This window comes from Triticum urartu, chromosome 1A (assembly GCF_056163025.1).
Source record: "Triticum urartu cultivar PI428250 chromosome 1A, HENAU_Tu73, whole genome shotgun sequence".
Classification (NCBI taxonomy): domain Eukaryota; kingdom Viridiplantae; phylum Streptophyta; class Magnoliopsida; order Poales; family Poaceae; genus Triticum; species Triticum urartu.
In genome coordinates, this window is record NC_141873.1 from 117523803 (window position 1) to 117548488 (window position 24686).

Sequence of the window (24686 nt, forward strand, 5' to 3'; positions counted from 1 at the left end):
TGAAGGACCAACGGATCAGACACGTACCTCAACCATCTTGCCGGCGGCGCCATCTCCATGACGAACCACGACGGCCTCCTGCTCTCCTCCATCTCCCCAGCTTCTCAAGCCCACCGCGACCAACCCGCTGCTTCTTGTCCTCGCCGCCTATCTCCCCTGCTCCTTGCAATGGTGGCGGCATGGGAGAGAGAAAGAAGGACGAGGAGGAGAGGTGGCGGGGCGAAGATCTGCGCCCGATGCAGAATCACGGCGCGCGGCGTGTGATGTCGGCGACCTGCGCCCGACCCGGCTGGACCAAGAACTGTCGCACCCGCTGCTGCACCTCGAGCGCCGGGGAGAGAAGGCCGCGTCGGCCGCCGCGTGGAGCCGGCAGCGCGACGGGAGGGAAGGAGGGGATCGGGGGAGGGGGAGCACGGGTGAGAAGGCAAGGGAGAGGAGAGGGAAGGAGGGGATCGGAGAGGGGAGAGCACGGGAGAGGAGATATTTTCACGGGACCCTGCTCGCTCTGCTTTCACCCGGACATAAGCACGCACACACGTTGTCGCTGCGAGGCTGGCCCATGTGCAAGGCTGGCCCATGCGTCAGTCACTCTAGCCCGGTTATGCGGAGTACAGAAGAACGAGCGCATGGATGTTTACCACGGCGATGAAAAGTACGCTGACCACGGCCAGCCAGGCAGATTGAGCGTACCTGATCAGTTTGAACGGTGGATGGCGCTGGAACGGCGGGTTGCATAGAGTGATTTATATGTTCAATGAGGTTAGCAGAAAGATTTTCGTTTCTTATTTACTTCCAAATCATTGCAGTCATTGGATAATGAGAGCTTGAAATCTTCTTGTGATAATCTTGAGGCGGCCCTTAAAAAAGATAGCAAATCTGACATTGATGCCAATGAACTGCAGTTGAGTTGAGGTTACTTAAAGACTCCATTCCAAAGGATGATATGGGGCCAATTGAAATTCTAAAGTTTTTAAAGTGACATGATTGTTTTCCCAATGCAGGTATTGCATACATAGTTCTATTGACCATTCATGTGACTGTTGCATCAGCAGAAAGAAGCTTTTCAAAATTAAAGCTATTGAAGTCCTATATGTGTACTACAATGACACAATAAAGGGTTACTGATTTGGCCACAATAGCACTTGAGAGTGAAGTGTTGGAGAACATTGATTACGAGGATATAATTGAAGATTTTAATTCAAAGAACACTAAAAGATTGTTGTTATTCAAGTAAAGACTATGCAACCAAGCTTCGAATAGGTATGATTCTTGAATATATTCCTTGCTATGTAAGATATTATGATATATACACTACACCTGTTTAATTCTCTATTGTTGGATTGAGTTTCCCACAGGGACTCTAATTTTGCTAGCCTGACCCTGATTTCTCCCATAGTGAGGTCTTATCTATATATAAACATTTTGTTGCCATGGTTCACACTCAGTTCTCTACGCCTATTCGTGTGTTCTATGCTGACTCTGCTGGAGAATATGTATAGACGATTTATCTTGACACACATTGATATGCTTTATTTCTCCCCGTAGTGAGGTCATATCTAGATATGTCTTTTGCTGCCATGGTTCACACTCTGTTCTCTACGCCTATTCATGTGTTCTATGCTGACTTTGCTCGAGAATATATCTCCAAGCTGTTACATGTAGTCCTTACCGAGCAAGGTAATCTTGCACGGGTCTCTTGTCCTGGTGCACATGCTCAGAATGGCGATGGTGTGGTTGAGTGCAAGCATCGTCACCTTCTTGAGACGGCTCGTCCGTTGATAGTCACTACCTCTCTTCCGCCGCACTTTTGGGTCGAGTCTGTCTCCACTTCCATCTATCACATCAATCTTCAGCAATCCACTGCTCTGAAGGGGTGGCACTCCTTTCAAGCGTCTATTTGATTGTTTCCTGATTATTCGGCACTTCAATTGTCTGGTTATGTTCGCTATGTCCTTCTTGCCCCACATGAATGCACCAAACTAACTACTCAGTCTGTAGAGTGTCTCTTCTTAGGATACAACAATGAGCACATGGGATATCATTGTTGGGATCATGTTGGTCCTCAGATGCCTATTTCTCGGGATATGACTTTTGATGAGTCTCTTCCTTCTACCTTTGTCCATCTTCCTCGACCTTTCCGGTTTGGCAAAAAAACAAAAAGATAGAGAAAAACAGATAAAATATGAAACTAAAAAACTAGTTGGAACGATCCCCAATCTGCGACCGCTTCTAGAAAATTGAGTGATTCTTCGTCTCGTGATGCTTCTTCGTCGACCTCTTCCATTGAGCCCCAGACTACGCTAGAGATTACAGGACGTTAGTGTCTGGTAGCTGCTTCTTTTGGTTCTCCATCGACAGGTTTTCAAGGTTTTGCTACTTACTGTAATGGTACCAAGAGACCACTTTACAATATCAGGTACACCTCCATGTATCCTTGGTCATACAACTTATGATTCTTCCAATTTGTCCTCCAATCCACCTCCAGATTCTCCTATTCATATTCTTACTGCCGATGGTACTTCCCTCCCAGTAGATAGTAAAGGCACTCTTTGGCACTTTGACTACACTCGTGGTCCGCATGTTGTGGATTCTTCTGATGAGCCATCTCCCTCGACTATTATATCTTCTTTTGTTGGCAACACACTTCCTCCAGCTCACCCTACTTATGGCTTTCCAGCTCGCCCGCTTCTGCCCGCTTCTGCCTATTGACCGCTAAGGTTACTGTGCAGCTCTTCCCGAGACGACTTCTTACCGCGAGGTCGTTCATATCAAATGGCTGCATGTGATGGCATCGAAGATTGATGCTCTTGCCCGCATCGACATGTGGAATCTCATTTCCCTTCCTCCTCGTGCTTGTCTCGTCACTTGTAAGTGGGTCTACAAGGTTAAGACTGATGATACTCTTGAGTGTTAGAAAGCTCGTTTAGTAGTAAGAACATGGTCATGACTACGATGAGACATTTGCTCCTATATATATGGCCCACATGACCACTCTTCGCACACTTCTCAATATGGCTTCTATTCGCCGCTAGTCTATCTCTCAGCTTGATGTCAAGAATGCCTACAAGTAGCCACCACCTGGGTTCTCTTCCTAATGGCATGGTCTGTCGTCTCCGTCACTGTCTATATGGCCCTAAGCAAACCCCTCGTGCCTGGTTTGAGCCCTTCGTCTCAGTGGTGATTGCGGCCGGTTTTTGGCGAGTGCTCATGATCCTGCACTTTCAGTCCACCATTCAACTCATGGTCAAACACTTCGTCTACATGTCAATCACGACGACTCTTAAGTACATTGCCTTCGTGAAGGCTCGTCATAGTGAATTTCGTATGTCTGATCTTGATCCTCTTCGCTACTTCCTTGAGATTGTTCATTATTGCCAAAGAAAAGTATATCCAGGATCTTGCTCGTGCTGCACTTACTAATGAGCGCACTGTTGAGACTCATGTGGAGTCAACGTCCACCTTTGTGCCCACCTTTGCTCCATGTCAATCTTGATGGGCATCATTTGCCTTGCTGTGGGTTGCTATGAGCACTGTCTCAATCTTACATCCCGTGTTCCCTTGTTGCGCGACACCATAGCAAGAGCTTGAATAGTTGACGCGTACCTGGATTATGCACGGGACAAGCCGCTACCTAAAGCCAGGACCAAGGGCGCATAGTAGAACCTGGGGTGCTTAATCAAGTGCATGGCACACAACCCGCAAACAGGAGAAGAACACCAAGCCAAATCGGTAGGGTAGGGAGAGTGCATAGGCACGTGGGATGCTGGATCAAGTCCCTTTGCTGCTATCGCCGCCGGTCTCAAACTCTGTTGCCTTGCCTACTAGCTATTTTCAGCACTCGCATCATCGCCTTGAGTCACCTGCGTCCATCTTCCTCGACCCATTCAATGGAGGAAATCTCTTTTTTTTTAAATCCAACACTCCTATCACTCCCTTATCCATTCGTTGTACTGCTCCTGCTTCTTCGATAATTGCAGATCGAATGCCATCATCTCCTATGATTTCCTCACCTTGCTTATCACAGGATTCTACACCTTCATCAGTTGTGGCTTCCTTGTCTCCATCACCTGAGTTTATCACGATGATTTTTGCTCGTATTCTTCCATCTTTTCCTCACTTTTATATACATAGTCCGCGTGTTGTGAATGTGTCTACTGATGTGCCACTTCCCCTCCTAGCCTACTTATGGCTTGCTTCCTCGTTCGCTTCCGCCTGTTAACCGCCTTGGTCTTCCAAGCGTTCGCGCTGATGTTCTTGAGCTGACTTCTTATCATGATGTTATTCATACCAAATGGCTCCTTGCGATGGCAGAGGTGATTGTTGCTCCTTCAATATATCATGCTCCTTTGGGCTCATTCGATAGTCTGGAAGATTAGGAAGACTTGCTCCCAGAATTAAGTCAATTCTATGTTGAATTCCTCTCATCGGCGGCAAGCCTTGTGGCTAACCTTAAAAAAAGCCTTGTGGCTCTCCAAGTATGTTCTGAAATTCTACCAATAAACCACGTACCTTTGCTGGAATTTCAATAGTCAGGTGCTCTTCTCGTTTTACAACAAGTGCAACACACAAATCTGCCTCCTTCAAGCCTTCCATAAACTCATGAGAGGTATGGGAGATAGTTAACATAGTTTTCCCTTCCTCCTTAGAGGTATTACCTTCGGTTTTGTTTGGTAAGATAATGATCTTTCTCTTGTTCCAAATGAAAGAGTAAGAGTTTTCCTTGCCCTTGTGTGTAGTATCCACATCAAATTGCCAAGGTCTCCCAAGAAGAACATGGCTAGCGTCCATATCAACTATGTCATACAACACATTTGAGCGATAATGCTTGCCCAAGGGAAGTGGCAAGTTGCATTGTTTGGTGATCCTCATATGCACTCCTTTCTTGATCCACCCAATAGTGTAGGGGTTTGGATGATCATGAGTATCAAGCTTTAAATGGCTCACCAAGTTCTGGGGGATAAGATTCTCGCAGCTGCAACTATCAATCACTAACTTGCATGCCATTCACTGTGCATTTGCTCTCAAATATTTTCTTCCTTTGTTTGTCTTCAAGTTGTGGTGTGGAGCATAGGAGGCGCTGAATCACACATACCACCTCTTCACCTTCTTCTTGACAAACTTCTTGTCCCTCTACATCTTCAGATTCATATTCTTCCTCATCGCCTTCACCATCATGGATAGTTGTGTTAACAAATTTCCTTAGTGGGCAACCGCTGGATATGTGTCCCTCTTCACCACATTTATAGGATTTTGGGCCTTCATTGGACTTACCCTTGCCTCTAGTTTACTTCTGGATGGGTCATTTTGCCTTTGGTGGAGCGGTCTTTTCTTCCACTATTAGGCTGACTCCTAGACATGCCTTCGGTATGAGGATATGGAGGATATGGAGCCTTAGTTGCCTTTCTTGTCCTCACAAACCTCTCGGCTTTTAAGGCTAGAGCTTGTGCTTGATCTGCAGCATCATCAATCTTGAATAGCATCATTGAGACCATTGATGTACCTTGCAACTTGTTGATCTTCAGTTTCAGCAAGGTTGCACCTCACTTGTAGCCTTAGAAACTCCTCCGTATAATCTGAAACAGTTCTATTTCCTTGAGCACAATTTTGAAATTGGATAAATAGGATCTGGTCATAATCAGCAGGCAAAAATCTCCCTTTCAAGAGACTTTTCATTTGCCGCCAAGTTCTCACACGAGGTTCTCCTCTCAGCCTGCGCTCTTCTTGAACGCGATGCCACCATGCACCGACTCCTCCTTTCAGCTTGTATGCGACCAAAGGGACTCTACGATCTTCCGGAACCTCCATGACCTCAAAGAAAGTCTCCACTTCATATAACCAATCTAGGCACCCTTCAATATCAACATTTCCATTAAAAGTTGGGATCTCAGCTTTCACCTTGTATGTATCCCTTGCATATGTAGGGTTGGGTACTCTCCGATATGCATAGAGATCAGCTTCTTCAAGGGCTTCATCATATTCTTCACCTTCAGAAGTTCCAACATAAATTGGCCTTCTTGAAGCACGTTGAACAGCACGTTGTTGTGGCGGTCTTGCTCCAAGATTACCTCTCCTTCTTTGATGAACATCTTCTTCTTTAGATGAATCTCCTTCATTGGTAGCAGGGGGAACACCCTTTCTTATCATCTCAACCAGCTGGTCAAGTCTCCGATTAAGATCTTCACGCAGCTCTTTGATTTGTTATTCTGCAGCATCCATCCTCTTCTCCAATTGCTCCATTACTTGCTGCAGCTTGCCCTCGAAGAGAACAACAAGAACTATAGTCTGGGTCAACGAGGCTCTGATGCCACCTGAAGCAGCACAAAGATTGTGGAGGAGCAACTCCACCTTGCTGCTACAATGTGTACAACAAAAGTGTTGAAGGAACAGCTTCAACGTGTTGTGCTAGATATCGCTCTAGAGGCGGATGTAGGCCGATAGGGCAGCAAGAGTTCAGTCCAGAACTCCTAGGGCACAAGATCTACTCCAAGATCTTAGATAAGAACAACAAGTTCTATTACAGGTAGTGGGTACATAGTCTGGTACAAAGTAGGTGAGGACCTCTATTTATAGGGCTACGGGAAGCCTTCACATACTTCTACTTATAGCTAGAATACTCTAGAAAACATTATGTAAGTTTCACCATTCTACTCATAGCTACTCACAACTAGAAGACTCTAGAAAACAGTAGGTAGGGTAGAAAAGAAAACAAAAGAAATACTACACTAGAGTGGAAGCATCTAGAAGTAGTCAAACAAATCTGACATACGGTTTTTTTCCTCATCAGATATTGTTTCTCTTCCTCCTCGTGTTCGTCCCATCACTTGGTGGGAATGTTATGACTCACTTTGACTTTTTATATGTTTCTTCTTTTGCTCATGTAACTCGACTCACTACACTCATGGTCCACATGTTGTGGATTCTTCTGATAAGCCATCTCCGTCGACTATTATATCTTCTTTTGCTCGTTATCCTACACTTTCAGTCCACCATTCAACTCGTGATTGAACACTTCTTCTACATGTCGATCATCACTAGCAACGACTCTAAGTACATTGCCTTGGTGAAGGCTCGTCACAGTGAATTTCTTATGTCCGCACGGTTGAGACTCCTATGGAGTCAACGTCCACCTTTGTGACCACCTCCGCTCCCTACCTGGATGGGCATCCTTTGCCTTGTTGCGGGTTGCTATGAGCACTGTTTCAATGCCACATCCCGTGTTCCCTTTTTGTGTGACACCATAATCGCACACTCAAGCACCACCAATGGTGAGCAGGAGCTCGGACAGTCGACGCGTACCTGGATTATGCACGGGACGAGCCGACGACAACCCACAAACAGGAAAAGAACACCCAACCAGATCGGCAGGGTACGAAGAAGCAAGTGGGATGCCGGATCAAGTCCCTCTACTGCCAGTGCCGCCAGTCTCTGCCTCTGTTGCCTTGTCTACCAGATATTTTCAAGAGTGGCATCATTGCCTTGCGTCACTTGTGATCTCTCATCCTTAGTTCGACATTATCTTCTTGGCGAGTGCTCATTATCCTAAACTTTCGGTCCACCATTCAACCCATGATCAAACACTTCTTCTACAAGTCAATCATCTCTGGCAACGACTCTTAAGTACATTGCCTTGGTGAAGGCTCGTGGTCGAACATTTCTTCTACATGTCGATCATCACTGGCACCAGGATCATCACTAGCAACGTCCACCTTTGTGACCACCTTCGCTCCCTACCAGTCTTGATGGGCATCCTTTGCTTTTCTGCGGGTTGCTCCAAGCACTGTCTCAATCCCACATCCCGTGTTCCCTTTATGTGTGACACCATAACCGCACGCACGACCACCACCAATGGTGAGCAGGAGCTCGGACAGTCGACGCGTACCTGGATTATGCACGAGACGAGCCGAGGACACGCGCTACCAAAAGTCAAGGCCAAGGGCGCACAGTAGGAGAACCCGGGGTGCTTAATCAAGAACGTGGCACACAACCCGCAAAGAGGAAAGGAACACCTAGCCAGATCGGTGGGGTACGAAGAGTGCACAGGCAAGTGGGATGCCGGATCAAGTCCCTGTATTGCCAGTGCCGCCAGTCTCTGCCTCTGTTGCCTTGTGTACCAGATATTTTCAAGAGTGGCATCATCACCTTGGGTCACTTGTGATCTCTCATCCTTAGTTTGATGTGGTCTTCTTGGATCCATCTCCGATGATGTCTCTAATACGTGGTCCAGTTACCTCATCTCTCATCCTTGTTCACTCTGATCTCGAGGGATCTTCCTCTCCCTTTGCCTCCGCTAGTGACTTCTCTCAACACACCTGGATATATACTTTATTTCTTCTCGTACTGAGGTCTTATGTATAAGCCTTGTGCTGCCATGGTTCACACTCAATTCTCTACGCCTATTCATGTGTTCTATGGTGACTCTGGTGGAGAGTATATCTCCAAGTTGTTGCATGGAATCCTTGCTGAGCAGACTTTGATTCTCTTATCCTGGTGCTCATGCTCAAAATGGCGTAGCCGAGCGCAAGCATCGTCACCTTCTTGAGACGGCTCCTCCATTGATGGTCACCGCCTCTCTTTCACCACCCTTTTGGGCCGAGTATGTCTCCACTTCCATCTAATCAACCTTCAGCAAAGCAATCCATTGCTCTACAGGGTGGCGCTCCTTTCGACCGTCTATTTGATTCTTTCCTGATTATTCAGCGCTTCAATTGTTTGGTTGTGTTTGTTATGTCCTTGCCCACGTGAACGCACTAAACTGACTGCTCAGTCCGTTGAGTGTGTCTTCTAAGGATACAACGATGAGCATAAGGGATCATGTTGGGTGTCGGATGCCTATTTCTCTGGATATGACTTTTGATGAGTCTCATCCCTTCTACCCGCGTCCATCTTCCTCGACCTTTTCAATGGAGATCTTTTTTTTAATCCAACACTCTTGTCACTCCCTTATCCATTCATTGGACTTCTCATGCTTCTCCTATAATTGCAGATCCAATGTCATCATGTCCTATGATTTCCTCACCTCGCTTATCACAGGATTCTACACCTTCGTCAGTTTTGGCTTCCTTGTCTCCATCACCTGAGTTTATCCCGATGATTTCTGCTCGTATTCTTCCATCTTTTCCTCACTTCTGTATACATCATCCGCATGTTGTGAATGTGTCTACTGATGTACCGCTTCCTCGTCCACTTCCGCCTTTTAACCGCCTTGGTCTTCCAAGATTTGGCACTCGTGTTCTTGAGCCGACTTCTTATCGTGATGTTATTCATACCAAATGGCATCTTGCGATGGCAGAGAAGATTGTTGATCTTGAGCACATCGACACGTGTGATATTGTTTCTCTTCCTCCTCATGTTCGTCCCATCACTTGGTGGGAATGTTATGACTCACTTTGACTTTTTATATGTTCCTTCTTTTGCTCATGTTCCTCGACTTTACTACACTCATGGTCCGCGTGTTGTGGATTCTTCTGATAAGCCATCTCCCTCGACTATTATATCTTCTTTTGTTGGAAACACACCGCCTCAAGCTTAGCCTACTTATGCTTTTTGAGCTCGCCCGCTTCTGCCTATTGACCGCTATGGTTACTACTCAGCTCTTCCCGAGACAACTTCTTGCCGTGAGGTTATTCATCCCAAAAGGCTGCATGTGATGGCATCATAGCTTGGTGCTCTTGCCCGCATCGGCACGTGGAATCTCATTTCCCTTCCTCCTCGTTCTCGTCTCATCACTTGTAAGTGGGTCTACAAGGCTAAGACTGATGATACTCTTGAGCATAACAAAGCTTGTTTACTCGTGAGAACATGGTCATGACTACGAAGAGACAATTTCTCCTATATATATGGCCCACATGACCACTCTTCGCACACTTCTCAATGTGGCTTTCTATTCGCCGCTAGTCTGTCTCTCAACTTGATGTCAAGACAGCCTACAACTAGCCACCACCTCGGTTCTCTTCCAAATGGCATGGTTTGTCGTCTTCGTCGCTATCTATATGGCCCTAAGCAAACCCCTCATGCTTGCTTTGAGCGCTTCATCTCAGTGGTGATTGCGGCTAGTTTTTGGCGAGTGCTCATTATTCTACACTTTCGGTCCACCATTTAACTCATGGTCGAACACTTCTTCTACATATCGGTCATCACTGGCAACGACTCTAAGTACATTGCCTTGTTGAAGGCTCGTGGTCGAACACTTCTACATGTCGATCATCACTGGCACCGGGATCATCACTAGCAACGTCCACCTCTGTGACCACCTTCGCTCCCTACCAGTCTTGATGGGCATCCTTTGCCTTTCTGCGGGATGCTACAAGCACTGTCTCAATCACACATCTTGTGTTCCCTTTATGTGTGACACCATAATCGCACGCTTGAGCACCACCAATGGGGAGCAGGAGCTCGGACAATCGACGCAAACATGGATTATGCACGAGACGGGCTGAGGACAGGCGCTACTAAATGTCAAGGCCAAGGGCGCACAGTAGCAGAACCCGGGGTGCTTAATCAAGCACGTGGCACACAACCCGCAAACAGGAAAGGAACACCTAGCCAGATCGGCGGGGTATGAAGAGTGCACAGGCAAGTTGGATGCCGGATCAAGTCCCTCTATTGCCAGTGCCGCCAGTCTCTGCCTCTGTTGCCTTGTCTACCAAATATTTTCAAGAGTGGCATCATCACCTTGGGTCACTTGTGATCTGTCATCCTTAGTTTGACGTGATCTTCTTGGATCCATCTCCGATGATGTCTCTAATACGTGGACCGGTTACCTCATCTCTCATCCTTGTTCTCTGGTCTCGAGGGATCTTCTCCCTTTGCCTCCGCTAGTGACTTCTCTCAACACACCTGGATATAAACTTTATTTCTTCTCGTACTGAGGTCTTATCTATAAGCCTTTTGCTGCCATGGTTCACACTCAATTCTCTACGCCTATTCATGTGTTCTATGGTGACTCTGGTGGAGAGTATATCTCCAAGCTGTTGCATGGAATCCTTGATGAGCGGACTTTGGTTCTCTCATCCTGGTGCTCATGCTCAAAATGGCATGGCTGAGCGCAAGCATCGTCACCTTCTTGAGACAGCTCCTCCATTGCCGATCACCGCCTCTCTTTCACCACACTTTCGAGCCGAGTCTGTCTCCACTTCCATCTATCTCATCTTCCTATAGCAAAGCAATCCATTGCTCTGTAGGGTGGCGCTCCTTTCGACCGTCTATTTGATTCTTTCTTGATTATTCAGGGCTTCAATTGTTTGGTTGTGTTTGTTATGTCCTTGCCCACATGAACGCACCAAACTGACTGCTCAGTGCGTTGAGTGTATCTTCTTAGGATATAACGATGAGCATAAGGGATCATGTTGGGCGTCGGATGCCTACTTGTCGGGAGATGACTTTTGATGAGTCTCATCCCTTCTACCCGCGTCCATCTTCCTCGACCTTTTCAATGGAGGAGATCACTTCTTTTTTTTAATCCAACACTACTGTGAGTCCCTTATCCATTCATTGTAATGCTCCTACTTCTCCCATCATTGCAGATCCAATGTCATCATCTCCTATGATTTCCTCACCTCGCTTATCACGGGATTCTACACCTTCATCAGTTTTGGCTTCCTTGTCTCCATCACCTGAGTTTATCTTGATGATTTCTGCTCGTATTCTTCCATCTTTTCCTCACTTCTATATAGATCGTCCGCGTGTTGTGAATGTGTCTATTGATGTGCCACTTTCCCTCTCGGCCTACTTACGGCTTGCTTCCTCGTCCGCTTCCGCCTGTTAGCCGCCTTGGTCTTCCAAGCGTTGGCAGTCGTGTTCTTGACCTGACTTCTTATCGTGATGTTATTCATACCAAATGGCATTTTGCCATGGCAATGAATATTGTTGATCTTGAGCGCATCCTCAGATGCAATATTCTTTCTCTTCCTCCTCATGTTCGTCGTCCCATCACTTGGTGGGAATGTTATGACTCACTTTGACTTTTTATATGTTCCTTCTTTTGCTCATGTTCCTCGACTTTACTACACTCATGGTCCGCGTGTTATGGATTCTTCTGATAAGCCATCTCCCGCGTCTAGTATATCTTCTTTCGTTGGAATCTACACCTTCATCAATTTTGGCTTCCTTGTCTCCATCACCTGAGTTTATCTCGATGATTTATGCTCGTATTCTTCCATCTTTTCCTCACTTCCATATACATCGTCCGCGTGTTGTGAATGTGTCTACTGATGTGCCACTTGCCCTCTCGGCCTACTTATGGCTTGCTTCCTCGTCCGCTTCCGCCTGTTAACCGCCTTGGTATTCCAAGCGTTGGCACTCGTGTTCTTGATCTGACTTCTTATCCTGATGTTATTCATACCAAATGGCATCTTGCGATGGCAGAGAAGATTGTTGATCTTGAGCGCATCGGCACGTGCGATATTCTTTCTCTTCCTCCGCGTGTTCGTCCCATCACTTGGTGGGAATGTTATGACTCACTTTGACTTTTTAGATGTTCCTTCTTTTGCCCATGTTCCTCGACTTTACTACACTCATGGTCCGTGTGTTGTGGATTATTCTGATAAGCCATCTCCCTCGACTATTATATCTTCTTTCGTTGGAAACGCACCGCCTCAAGCTTAGCCTACTTATGCTTTTCGAGCTCGCCCGCTTCTGCCTATTGACCGCTATGGTTACTGCTCAGCTCTTCCCGAGACAACTTGTCGTGAGGTTGATCATCCCAAATGGCTGCATGTGATGGCATCGTAGCTTGGTGCTCTTGCCCGCATCGGTACGTGGAATCTCATTTCCCTTCCTTTTCGTTCTCGTCTCATCATGTGTAAGTGGGTCTACAAGGCCAAGACTGATGATACTCTTGAGCATAACAAAGCTTGTTTAGTGGTGAGAACATGGTCATGACTACGAAGAGACATTTTCTCCTATATATATGGCCCACATGACCACTCTTCGCACACGTCCTAATGTGGCTTTGGATTCGCCGCTAGTCTGTCTCTCAACTTGATGTCAAGAAAGCCTACAACTAGCCACCACCTCGGTTCTCTTCCTAATGGCATGGTTTGTCATGTTCGTCGATGTCTTATGGCCCTAAGCAAACCCCTCATGCTTGCTTTGAGCGCTTCGTCTCAGTGGTGATTGCGTCTAGTTTTTGGCGAGTGCTCATTATCCTACACTTTCGGTCCACCATTCAACTCGTGGTCGAACACTTCTTCTACATGTCGGTCATCAGTGGCAACGACTCTAAGTACGTTGCCTTGGTGAAGGCTCGCGGTCGAACACTTCTACATGTCGATCATCACGGGCACCGGGATCATCACTAGCAACATCCACCATTGTGACCACCTTCGCTCCCTACCAGTCTTGATGGGCATCCTTTAACATTCTGCGAGTTGCTACAAGCACTGTCTCAATCCCACATCTTGTGTTCCCTTTATGTGTGACACCATAACCGCACGCTCGAGCACCACCATTGGGGAGTAGTAGCTCGGACAGTCGACGCGTGCCTGTATTATGCACGAGACGGGCCGAGGACAGGCGCTACCAAAAGTCAAGGCCTAGGGCGCACAGTAGGAGAACCCGGGGTGCTTAATCAAGCACGTGGCACACAACCCGCAAACAGGAAAGGAACACCTAGCCAGATTGGCGGGGTACAAAGAGTGCACAGGCAAATGGGATGTCGGATCAAGTCCCTCTATTGCCAATGCCGCCAGTCTCTGCCTCCGTTGCCTTGTCTACCAAATATTTTCAAGAGTGGCATCATCACCTTGGGTCACTTGTGATCTCTCATCCTTAGTTTGACGTGATCTTCTTGGATCCGTCTCCGATGATGTCTCTAATACGTGGTCCGGTTACCTCATCTCTCATCCTTGTTCTCTGATCTCGAGGGATCTTCTCCCTTTGCCTCCGCTAGTGACTTCTCTCAACACACCTGGATATATACTTTATTTCTTCTCGCACTGAGGTCTTATCTATAAGCCTTTTGCGGCCATGGTTCACACCCAATTCTCTGCGCCTATTCATGGGTTCTACGGTGACTCTGGTGGAGAGTATATCACCAAGCTGTTGCATGTAATCCTTGCTGAGCAGACTTTGGTTCTCTTATCCTGGTGCTCATGCTTAAAATGGCGTGGCTAAGCGCAAGCATCGTCACCTTCTTGAGACAGCTCCTCCATTGCTGGTCACCGCCTCTCTTTCACCACACTTTTGAGCCGAGTCTGTCTCCATTTCCATCTATCACATCTTCCTTTAGCAAAGCAATCCATTGCTCTGCAGGGTGGCGCTCCTTTTGACCGTCTATTTGATTCTTTCCTGATTATTCAATGCTTTAATTGTTTGGTTGTGTTTGTTATGTCCTTGCCCACGTGAACGCACCAAACTGACTGCTCAGTGCGTTGAGTGTCTTCTTAGGATATAACGATGATGATAAGGGATCATGTTGGGCGTCGAATGCCTACTTTCTCGGGATATGACTTTTGATAAGTCTCATCCCTTCTACCCACGTCCATCTTTCTCGACCTTTTCAATGGAGATCTCTTCTTTTTTTCAATCCAACACTCCTGTGACTCCCTAATCCATTCATTGTAATGCTCCTGCTTCTCCTATAATTGCAGATCCAATGCCATCATCTCCTATGATTTCCTCACCTCGCTTATCACAGGATTCTACACCTTCATTAGTATTGGCTTCCTTGTCTCCATCACCTGAGTTTATCTCGATGGTTTCTGCTCGTATTCTTCCATCTTTTCCTCACTTCTATATACATCACCCGCGTGTTGTGAATGTGTCTACTGATGTGCCACTTGCCCTCTCGGCCTACTTATGGCTTGCTTCCTCGTCCGCTTCCGCCTGTTAACCGCCTTGGTCATCCAAGCGTTGCCACTCGTGTTCTTGATCTGACTTCTTATCGTGATGTTATTCATACCAAATGGCATTTTGCCATGGCAAAGAATATTGTTGATCTTGAGCGCATCCTCACATGCAATATTCTTTCTCTTCCTCCTAATGTTCGTCGTCCCATCACTTGGTGGGAATGTTATGAATCACTTTGACTTTTTATATGTTCCTTCTTTTGCTCATGTTCCTCGACTTTACTACACTCATGGTCCGCGTGTGTATGGATTCTTCTGATAAGCCATCTCCCTCGTCTAGTATATCTTCTTTCGTTGGAAACGCACCGCCTCCAGCTTAGCCTACTTATGCTTTTCGAGCTCGCCCGCTTCTGCCTATTGACCGCTATGGTTACTGCTCAGCTCTTCCCGAGACAACTTGTCGTGAGGTTGATCATCCCAAATGGCTGCATGTGATGGCATCGTAGCTTGGTGCTCTTGCCCGCATCGGTACGTGGAATCTCATTTCCCTTCCTTTTCGTTCTCGTCTCATCATGTGTAAGTGGGTCTACAAGGCCAAGACTGATGATACTCTTGAGCATAACAAAGCTTGTTTAGTGGTGAGAACATGGTCATGACTACGAAGAGACATTTTCTCCTATATATATGGCCCACATGACCACTCTTCGCACACGTCCTAATGTGGCTTTGGATTCGCCGCTAGTCTGTCTCTCAACTTGATGTCAAGAAAGCCTACAACTAGCCACCACCTCGGTTCTCTTCCTAATGGCATGGTTTGTCATGTTCGTCGATGTCTTATGGCCCTAAGCAAACCCCTCATGCTTGCTTTGAGCGCTTCGTCTCAGTGGTGATTGCGTCTAGTTTTTGGCGAGTGCTCATTATCCTACACTTTCGGTCCACCATTCAACTCGTGGTCGAACACTTCTTCTACATGTCGGTCATCAGTGGCAACGACTCTAAGTACGTTGCCTTGGTGAAGGCTCGCGGTCGAACACTTCTACATGTCGATCATCACGGGCACCGGGATCATCACTAGCAACATCCACCATTGTGACCACCTTCGCTCCCTACCAGTCTTGATGGGCATCCTTTAACATTCTGCGAGTTGCTACAAGCACTGTCTCAATCCCACATCTTGTGTTCCCTTTATGTGTGACACCATAACCGCACGCTCGAGCACCACCATTGGGGAGTAGTAGCTCGGACAGTCGACGCGTGCCTGTATTATGCACGAGACGGGCCGAGGACAGGCGCTACCAAAAGTCAAGGCCTAGGGCGCACAGTAGGAGAACCCGGGGTGCTTAATCAAGCACGTGGCACACAACCCGCAAACAGGAAAGGAACACCTAGCCAGATTGGCGGGGTACAAAGAGTGCACAGGCAAATGGGATGTCGGATCAAGTCCCTCTATTGCCAATGCCGCCAGTCTCTGCCTCCGTTGCCTTGTTTACCAAATATTTTCAAGAGTGGCATCATCACCTTGGGTCACTTGTGATCTCTCATCCTTAGTTTGACGTGATCTTCTTGGATCCGTCTCCGATGATGTCTCTAATACGTGGTCCGGTTACCTCATCTCTCATCCTTGTTCTCTGATCTCGAGGGATCTTCTCCCTTTGCCTCCGCTAGTGACTTCTCTCAACACACCTGGATATATACTTTATTTCTTCTCGCACTGAGGTCTTATCTATAAGCCTTTTGCGGCCATGGTTCACACCCAATTCTCTACGCCTATTCATGGGTTCTACGGTGACTCTGGTGGAGAGTATATCACCAAGCTGTTGCATGTAATCCTTGCTGAGCAGACTTTGGTTCTCTTATCCTGGTGCTCATGCTTAAAATGGCGTGGCTAAGCGCAAGCATCGTCACCTTCTTGAGACAGCTCCTCCATTGCTGGTCACCGCCTCTCTTTCACCACACTTTTGAGCCGAGTCTGTCTCCATTTCCATCTATCACATCTTCCTTTAGCAAAGCAATCCATTGCTCTGCAGGGTGGCGCTCCTTTTGACCGTCTATTTGATTCTTTCCTGATTATTCAATGCTTTAATTGTTTGGTTGTGTTTGTTATGTCCTTGCCCACGTGAATGCACCAAACTGACTGCTCAGTGCGTTGAGTGTCTTCTTAGGATATAACGATGATGATAAGGGATCATGTTGGGCGTCGAATGCCTACTTTCTCGGGATATGACTTTTGATAAGTCTCATCCCTTCTACCCACGTCCATCTTTCTCGACCTTTTCAATGGAGATCTCTTCTTTTTTTCAATCCAACACTCCTGTGACTCCCTAATCCATTCATTGTAATGCTCCTGCTTCTCCTATAATTGCAGATCCAATGCCATCATCTCCTATGATTTCCTCACCTCGCTTATCACAGGATTCTACACCTTCATTAGTATTGGCTTCCTTGTCTCCATCACCTGAGTTTATCTCGATGGTTTCTGCTCGTATTCTTCCATCTTTTCCTCACTTCTATATACATCACCCGCGTGTTGTGAATGTGTCTACTGATGTGCCACTTGCCCTCTCGGCCTACTTATGGCTTGCTTCCTCGTCCGCTTCCGCCTGTTAACCGCCTTGGTCATCCAAGCGTTGCCACTCGTGTTCTTGATCTGACTTCTTATCGTGATGTTATTCATACCAAATGGCATTTTGCCATGGCAAAGAATATTGTTGATCTTGAGCGCATCCTCACATGCAATATTCTTTCTCTTCCTCCTAATGTTCGTCGTCCCATCACTTGGTGGGAATGTTATGAATCACTTTGACTTTTTATATGTTCCTTCTTTTGCTCATGTTCCTCGACTTTACTACACTCATGGTCCGCGTGTGTATGGATTCTTCTGATAAGCCATCTCCCTCGTCTAGTATATCTTCTTTCGTTGGAAACGCACCGCCTCCAGCTTAGCCTACTTATGCTTTTCGAGCTCGACCGCTATGGTTACTGCTCAGCTCTTCCCGAGACAACTTCTTGCCGTGAGGTTGTTCATCCCAAATGGTTGCATGTGATGGCATCGTAGCTTGGTGCTCTTGCCCGCATCGGCACGTGGAATCTCATTTCCCTTCCTCGTTCTCGTCTCATCACTTGTAAGTGGGTCTACAAGGCTAAGACTGATGATACTCTTCAGCATAACAAAGTTTGTTTAGTGGTGAGAACATGGTCATGACTACGAAGAGACATTTTCTCCTATATATATGGCCCACTTGACCACTCTTCGCACACTTCTCAATGTGGCTTTCTATTCGCCGCTAGTCTGTCTCTCAGCTTGATGTCAAGAAAGCCTACAACTAGCCACCACCTCGGTTCTCTTCCTAATGGCATGGTTTGTCGTCTTCGTCGTTGTCTATATGGCCCTAAGCAAAACCCTCATGCCTGCTTTGAGTGCTACGTCTCAGTGGTGATTGCGGCTAGTTTTTGGCGAGTGCAAATTATCCTACACTTGCAGTCCACCGTTCAACTCGTGGTCGAACACTTCTTCTACATGTCGATCATCACTGGCACCAGGATCATCACTAGCAACGTCCACCTTTGTGACCACCTTCGCTCCCTACCAGTCTTGATGGGCATCCTTTGCCTTTCTGCGGGTTGTTACAAGCACTGTCTCAATCCCACATCTTGTGTTCCCTTTATGTGTGACACCATAACCGCACGCTCAAGCACCACCAATGGGGAGCAGGAGCTCGGACAGTCGACGCATACCTGGATTATGCACGAGACGGGCCGAGGACAGGCGCTACCAAAAGTCAAGGCCTAGGGCTCATAGTAGGAGAACCCAGGGTGCTTAATCAAGCACATGGCACACAACCCGCAAACAGGAAAGGAACACCTAGCCAGATTGGCGGGGTACGAAGAGTGCACAGGCAAATGGGATGTCGGATCAAGTCCCTCTATTGCCAGTGCCGCCAGTCTCTGCCTCTGTTGCCTTGTCTACCAAATATTTTCAAGAGTGGCATCATCACCTTGGGTCACTTGTGATCTCTCATCCTTAGTTTGACATGATCTTCTTGGATCCATCTCCGATGATGTCTCTAATACATGGTCCGGTTACCAAATCTCTCATCCTTGTTCTCTGATCTCAAGGGATCTTCTCCATGTGCCTCCGCTAGTGACTTCTCTCAACACACCTGGATATATACTTTATTTCTTCTCGTACTGAGGTCTTATCTATAAGCCTTTTGCTGCCATGGTTCACACTCAATTCTCTACGCCTATTCATGTGCTCTATGGTGACTCTGGTGGAGAGTATATCTCCAAGCTGTTGCATGGAATCCTTGCTGAGCAGACTTTGGTTCTCTTATCCTGGTGCTCATGCTCAAAATGGCGTGGCTGAGCGCAAGCATCGTCACCTTCTTGAGACAGCTCCTTCATTGCTGGTCACCGCCTCTCTTTCACCACACTTTTGAGCCGAGTCTGTCTCCACTTCCATCTATCCCATCTTCCTTTAGCAAAGCAATCCATTGCTCTGCAAGGTGGCGCTCCTTTTGGCCGTCTATTTGATTCTTTCCTGATTATTCAGTGCTTCAATTGTTTGGTTGTGTTTGTTATGTCCTTGCCCACAGGAACGCACCAAACTGATTGCTCAGTGCGTTGAGTGTGTCTTCTTAGGATACAACGATGAGCATAAGGGATCATGTTGGGCGTCGGATGCCTACTTCTCGGGATATGACTTTTGATGAGTCTCATCCCTTCTACCCGCGTCCATCTTCCTCGACCTTTTCAATGGAGGAGATTTCTTTTTTTTTTAATCCAACACTCCTGTGACTCCCTTATCCATTCATTGTAATGCTCTTGCTTCTCCCATAATTGCATATCCAATGCCATCATCTCCTATGATTTCCTCATCTCGCTTATCACAGGATTCTACACCTTCATCAGTTTTGGCTTCCTTGTCTCCATCACCTGAGTTCATCTCGATGATTTCTGCTCGTATTCTTCCATCTTTTCCTCACTTCTATATACATCGTCCGCGTGTTGTGAATGTGTCTACTGATGTGCCACTTGCCCTCTCGGCCTACTTATGGCCTGCTTCCTCGTCCGCTTCCGCCTGTCAACCACCTTGGTATTCCAAGCGTTGGCACTCGTGTTCTTGATCTGACTTCTTATCGTGATGTTATTCATACCAAATGGCATCTTGCGATGGCAGAGAAGATTGTTGATCTTGAGCGCATCGGCACGTGCAATATTCTTTCTCTTCCTCCTCGTGTTCGTCCCATCACTTGGTGGGAATGTTATGACTCACTTTGTCTTTTTATATGTTCCTTCTTTTGCTCATGTTCCTCGACTTTACTACACGCATGGTCCGCGTGTTGTGGATTCTTCTGATAAGCCATCTCCCTCGACTAGTATATCTTCTTTCGTTGGAAACGCACCGCCTCCTGCTTAGCCTAATTATGCTTTTCGAGCTCGCCCGCTTCTGCCTATTGACTGCTATGGTTACTGCTCGGCTCTTCCCAAGACAACTTCTTGCCGTGAGATTGTTCATCCCAAATGGCTGCATGTGATGGCATCGAAGATTGATGCTCTTGCCCGCATCGGCACGTGGAATCTCATTTCCCTTCCTCCTCGTTCTCGTCTCATCACTTGTAAGTGGGTCTACCAGGCTTAAACTGATGATACTCTTGAGCATAAGAAAGCTTGTTTAGTGGTGAGAACATGGTCATGACTACGAAGAGACATTTAGTCCTATATATATGGGCCACTTGACCATTCTTCCCACACTTCTCAATGTGGCTTCTATTCGCCGCTAGTCTGTCTCTCAGCTTGATGTCAAGAATGCCTACAACTAGCCACCACCTCGGTTCTCTTCCTAATGGCATGGTTTTGTCGTCTTCGTCGCTGTCTATATGGCCCTAAGCAAAACCCTCATGCCTGCTTTGAGCGCTTCGTCTCAGTGGTGATTGCGGCTAGTTTTAGGCGAGTGCTCATTATCCTACACTTTTGGTCCACCATTCGACTCGTGGTTGAACACTTCTTCTACATGCCGGTCATCACTGGCAACGACTCTAAGTACATTGCCTTGGTGAAGGCTCGTGGTCGAACACTTGTACATGTCGATCATCACTGGCACCAGGATCATCACTAGCAACGTCCACCTTTGTGACCACCTTCGCTCCCTACCAGCCTTGATGGGCATCCTTTGCCTTTCTGCGGGTTGCTACAAGCACTGTCTCAATCCCACATCCCGTGTTCCCTTTATGTGTGACACCATAACCGCACGCTCAAGCACCACCAATGGTGAGCAGGAGCTCGGACAGTCGACGCGTACCTGGATTATGCACGAGACGAGCCGAGGACAGGCGCTACCAAAAGTCAAGGCCAAGGGCGCACAGTAGGAGAACCCAGGGTGCTTAATCAAGCACGTGGCACACAACCCGCAAACAGGAAAGGAACACCTAACCAGATCGGCGGGGTACGGAGAGTGCACAGGTAAGTGGGATGCCGGATCAAGTCCCTCTACTGCGAGTGCCGCTAGTCTCTGCCTCTGTTGCCCTATCTACCAGATATTTTCAAGAGTGGCATCATCACCTTGGGTCACTTGTGATCTCTCATCCTTAGTTCGAGACGATCTTCTTGGATCCGTCTCCGATGATATCTCTAATACATGGTCCAGTTACCTTATACTCATGGCGAGACAGTGTCTCAGCATCCTTTAGACTTTGTTACTTTGATCTCGAGGGATCATCTCCCTTTGCCTCCGCTAGTGACTTCTCTCGACACACCTGGATATACTTTATTTCTTCTCGTAGTAAGGTCTTATCTATAAGCCTTTTGCTGCCATGGTCCACACTCAATTCTCTACGCCTATTCATGTGTTCTATGGTAACTCTAGTGGAGAGTATCTCCAAGCTGTTGTGTGGAATCCTTGCTGGGCAGACTTTGGTTCTCTTATTCTGGTACTCATGCTCAAAATGGTGTGGCTGAGCGCAAGCGTCGTCACCTTCTTGAGACGGCTCCTCCATTGATGGTCACCACCTCTGTTTCACTGCACTTTTGGGCCGAGTCTGTCTCCACTTCCATCTATCTCAACAACCTTCAGCAATCCACTGCTCTGCAGGGTGATGCTTCTTTCGATCGTCTATTTGATTGGTTATTCGGCGCTTCAATTTTTTGTTTGTGATTGCTAGGTCCTTCTTGCCCCTCGTGAACGCACCAAACTGACTTCTCGGTCTGTTGAGTGTGTCCTCTTAAGATACAACGATGAGCATAAGGAATATCGTTGTTGGGATCATGTTAGTCGTCGGATGCCTATTTCTTAGGATATGACCCGCGTCCATCTTCTTTGGCCTTTTAAGTGGAGTATATCTCTTCCCACAATTTTCCTGACATTCCTACCACTCCTATTGAGCCCTGATCCAGTAGTTGTACTGCTTATGCTTCTCTGATTATTTCACATGATTCTACACCTTCATAACCGGTGGCTTCCTTGTCTTCATCACCTCAGTTTATCCCCCGATGATTCCAGCTCGTATTCTTCCAATTTTTTTCCTAACTTCTATATAGGTCGTCTGCATGTTGTCGATGCGTCTACTGATGTGCCATCTTCCCCGTCTCAACCTACTTATGGCTTGCGTCCTCGTCCGCTTCGGCCTGTTGACCGCCTTGGTCTTCCAAGCGTTGGCGTTGCTGTGCTTGAGCCGACTTGTTGTGATGTTGTCCATACCAAATGGCACCTTGTGATGACACAGGAGGTTGCTGCTCTTGAGTGCATCAGCACGTGGGATATTGTTTATGTTCCTCCTCGTGATCGTCCCATCACTTGGTGGGACTACAAGGTTAGGACTCACTCTGATGGTTCTCTTGAGCATTAGAAAAACTTGTCTTGTGGGTCATGGCTTTCAGCAGGAGCATGGTCCTGATTACGATGAGACTTTTGCTCCTGCAAAACCGTATGCTTGTGGCCTCTGTTCGCCACTGGTTCGTGTATAGGCTTGATGTTAAGAATTCCTTTCTTAATAGTGAGTTGCGTGAGGAGGTTTACATACAACCACCACCTGGGTATTCTACTCCTTACGACATGCTTAGTCGTCTTCATCGCTCTCTCTATGGCTTTAAGCAAGCCTCTCGTGCCTGGTTTGAACGTTTTGCCTCTATGGTGGATGTTGCTGGTTTTCAGCGAGTGCTCAAGATCCGACGTTGTTTGCCCTCCTTTCTGCTCTTGGTAGGACTCTTTTTCATGTTGATGACATGATCATCACCGACGCAAACCATGAGTATATTGCCTTTGTGAAGGCATGTTATGCAGTTTCTTATGTCTTATCTTGGCTCTCTCTGCTACTTTCTTGGGATTGAGGTCCCTTCTTGCTCAAAAATAATAATCCAGGATCTTACTCGTGCTGCTCTTACCGATGAGCGCATTGTTGAGACTCCCATAGAACTCAATGTTCACCTCCTTCTACTGATGTTGATTCATTGTCTAATCTAAGACTTTATCGACATTTTGTTGGGAGTCTTTTCTATCTGCCTGACACTCGCCCGGAAGAAGAAACAGACTGTAGTGCCCCCCGTTCGAGTGCACCTCTTCCCGCGGCGCCGTCGCTCCACTTTCCTACTCTACCCTCCACTATATGTGCTACTGATGTTGATCCATTGTCTAATCTGACGCTTTATCGACATTTTGTTGGGAGTCTTGTCTATCTGCCTAACACTCGCCCGGAAGAAGACACCTCTTCCCGCGGCGCCGTCGCACCACTTTCCTACTCTACCCTCCACTATATGCTCTGTGGCATTGTTGTCGTGGCCAGGATGGTGGCAAAATAACTAGCATCGATGCCTCTCACATGATGTTGCTAGAGCCTCCATCCTCTCAAGTGGCATGAACGGCCGAATGGGATAATGCCACCATGGATGTTGGCATTCCCTCAGTTGGATTGTGAAGTGTTTGGGAGTGAGACTAAGAGAAATACGGGAAAGGAGATGATGCCTAGCGTATTAGCGGAATGAGACCTAAACAGAATTGTTGAGATGAGTTATAGGCCCGCTACCAAAATGGTTGGTGTATTCTTCTCCAAAGTGGGACACGCGTTTGATGCAGACACGACCGAGTGGGATATAATCATACTCTATCAAGCCCAAATGATAATCTTCTTTTCTTACCCTGCTTCCAAATAATAATGGCCCAAACACTAAACACAGCATTGACCATAATTCTTTATACTCCCTCCGTCCCAAAATTCTTGTCTTAGATTTATCTACATACAGATGTATCTAGTCACATTTTAGTGTTAGATACATCTGTATCTAGACAAATCTACGACAAGAATTTTAGGACGGAGGGGGTACATCACACCATATCCTTAGAATCTACTAACATCCAAGGCAAATTTGAAAAAAAGAGTTTGCGAATTAAATAAATGTTCACAAATTCAAAAAATATGTTTGCGATTCGGAAAATGTTTGCCAATTCCAGAAATGTAGCTTTGACCATAATTATTTATACATCACACCATATTTTTTAGAATCTACTAACATGAAAGCCGATACAAAAAGAATAAATCTACGCATGTAATTTACATGTACCATTATAATTATATTGTTTTAGAAATTCTAGGTAGGTTTGTCTAGATGTCTAGACCCATGTCTATACTGTACAGCACCTTCTATACTCTACAACAATGTATGTTTGGTTTGGGTTAATTTATCACCATCGTCTTGACGGTAATCTCTATTCCCAACCTAGGGGTGTGCATTACACGACGGGAAAAAAAATCTCTGAACTTCGCCAATAAGTAACTCAAATAAACAGTTGTGTATGTGATTTCAAAAGAAAGATATAAATGGCAAGGTGTTTAACAAATCTGCATGCATGTTGTATCGTGCTTATTGAGTGAACAAAACAAATATCAGGATAGAAACTAAGAAACAGAA

The 24686-nt window shown here is 46.6% G+C and overlaps 1 protein-coding gene across 9 annotated transcripts in view; it reads right to left on the reverse strand.

Moving 5' to 3' along the window:
* Window positions 1-24686, reverse strand: part of LOC125550572 (proteasome subunit beta type-5-B-like) — a 40185-nt gene that overhangs the window by 11035 nt on the left and 4464 nt on the right. For 8 of the 9 annotated variants that reach the window (XR_007301698.2, XR_007301696.2, XR_007301707.2 and 5 more), the window contains exon 1: window positions 28-24686. Coding sequence is in view for 1 of the 9 variants with exons in the window: in XM_087515281.1 (XP_087371407.1) it covers window positions 807-896 (90 nt within the window). In the remaining 8 variants the exon portion in view is untranslated. The remainder of the gene's footprint in view (window positions 1-27) is intronic. The other variant, XM_087515281.1, reaches the window with a different exon arrangement.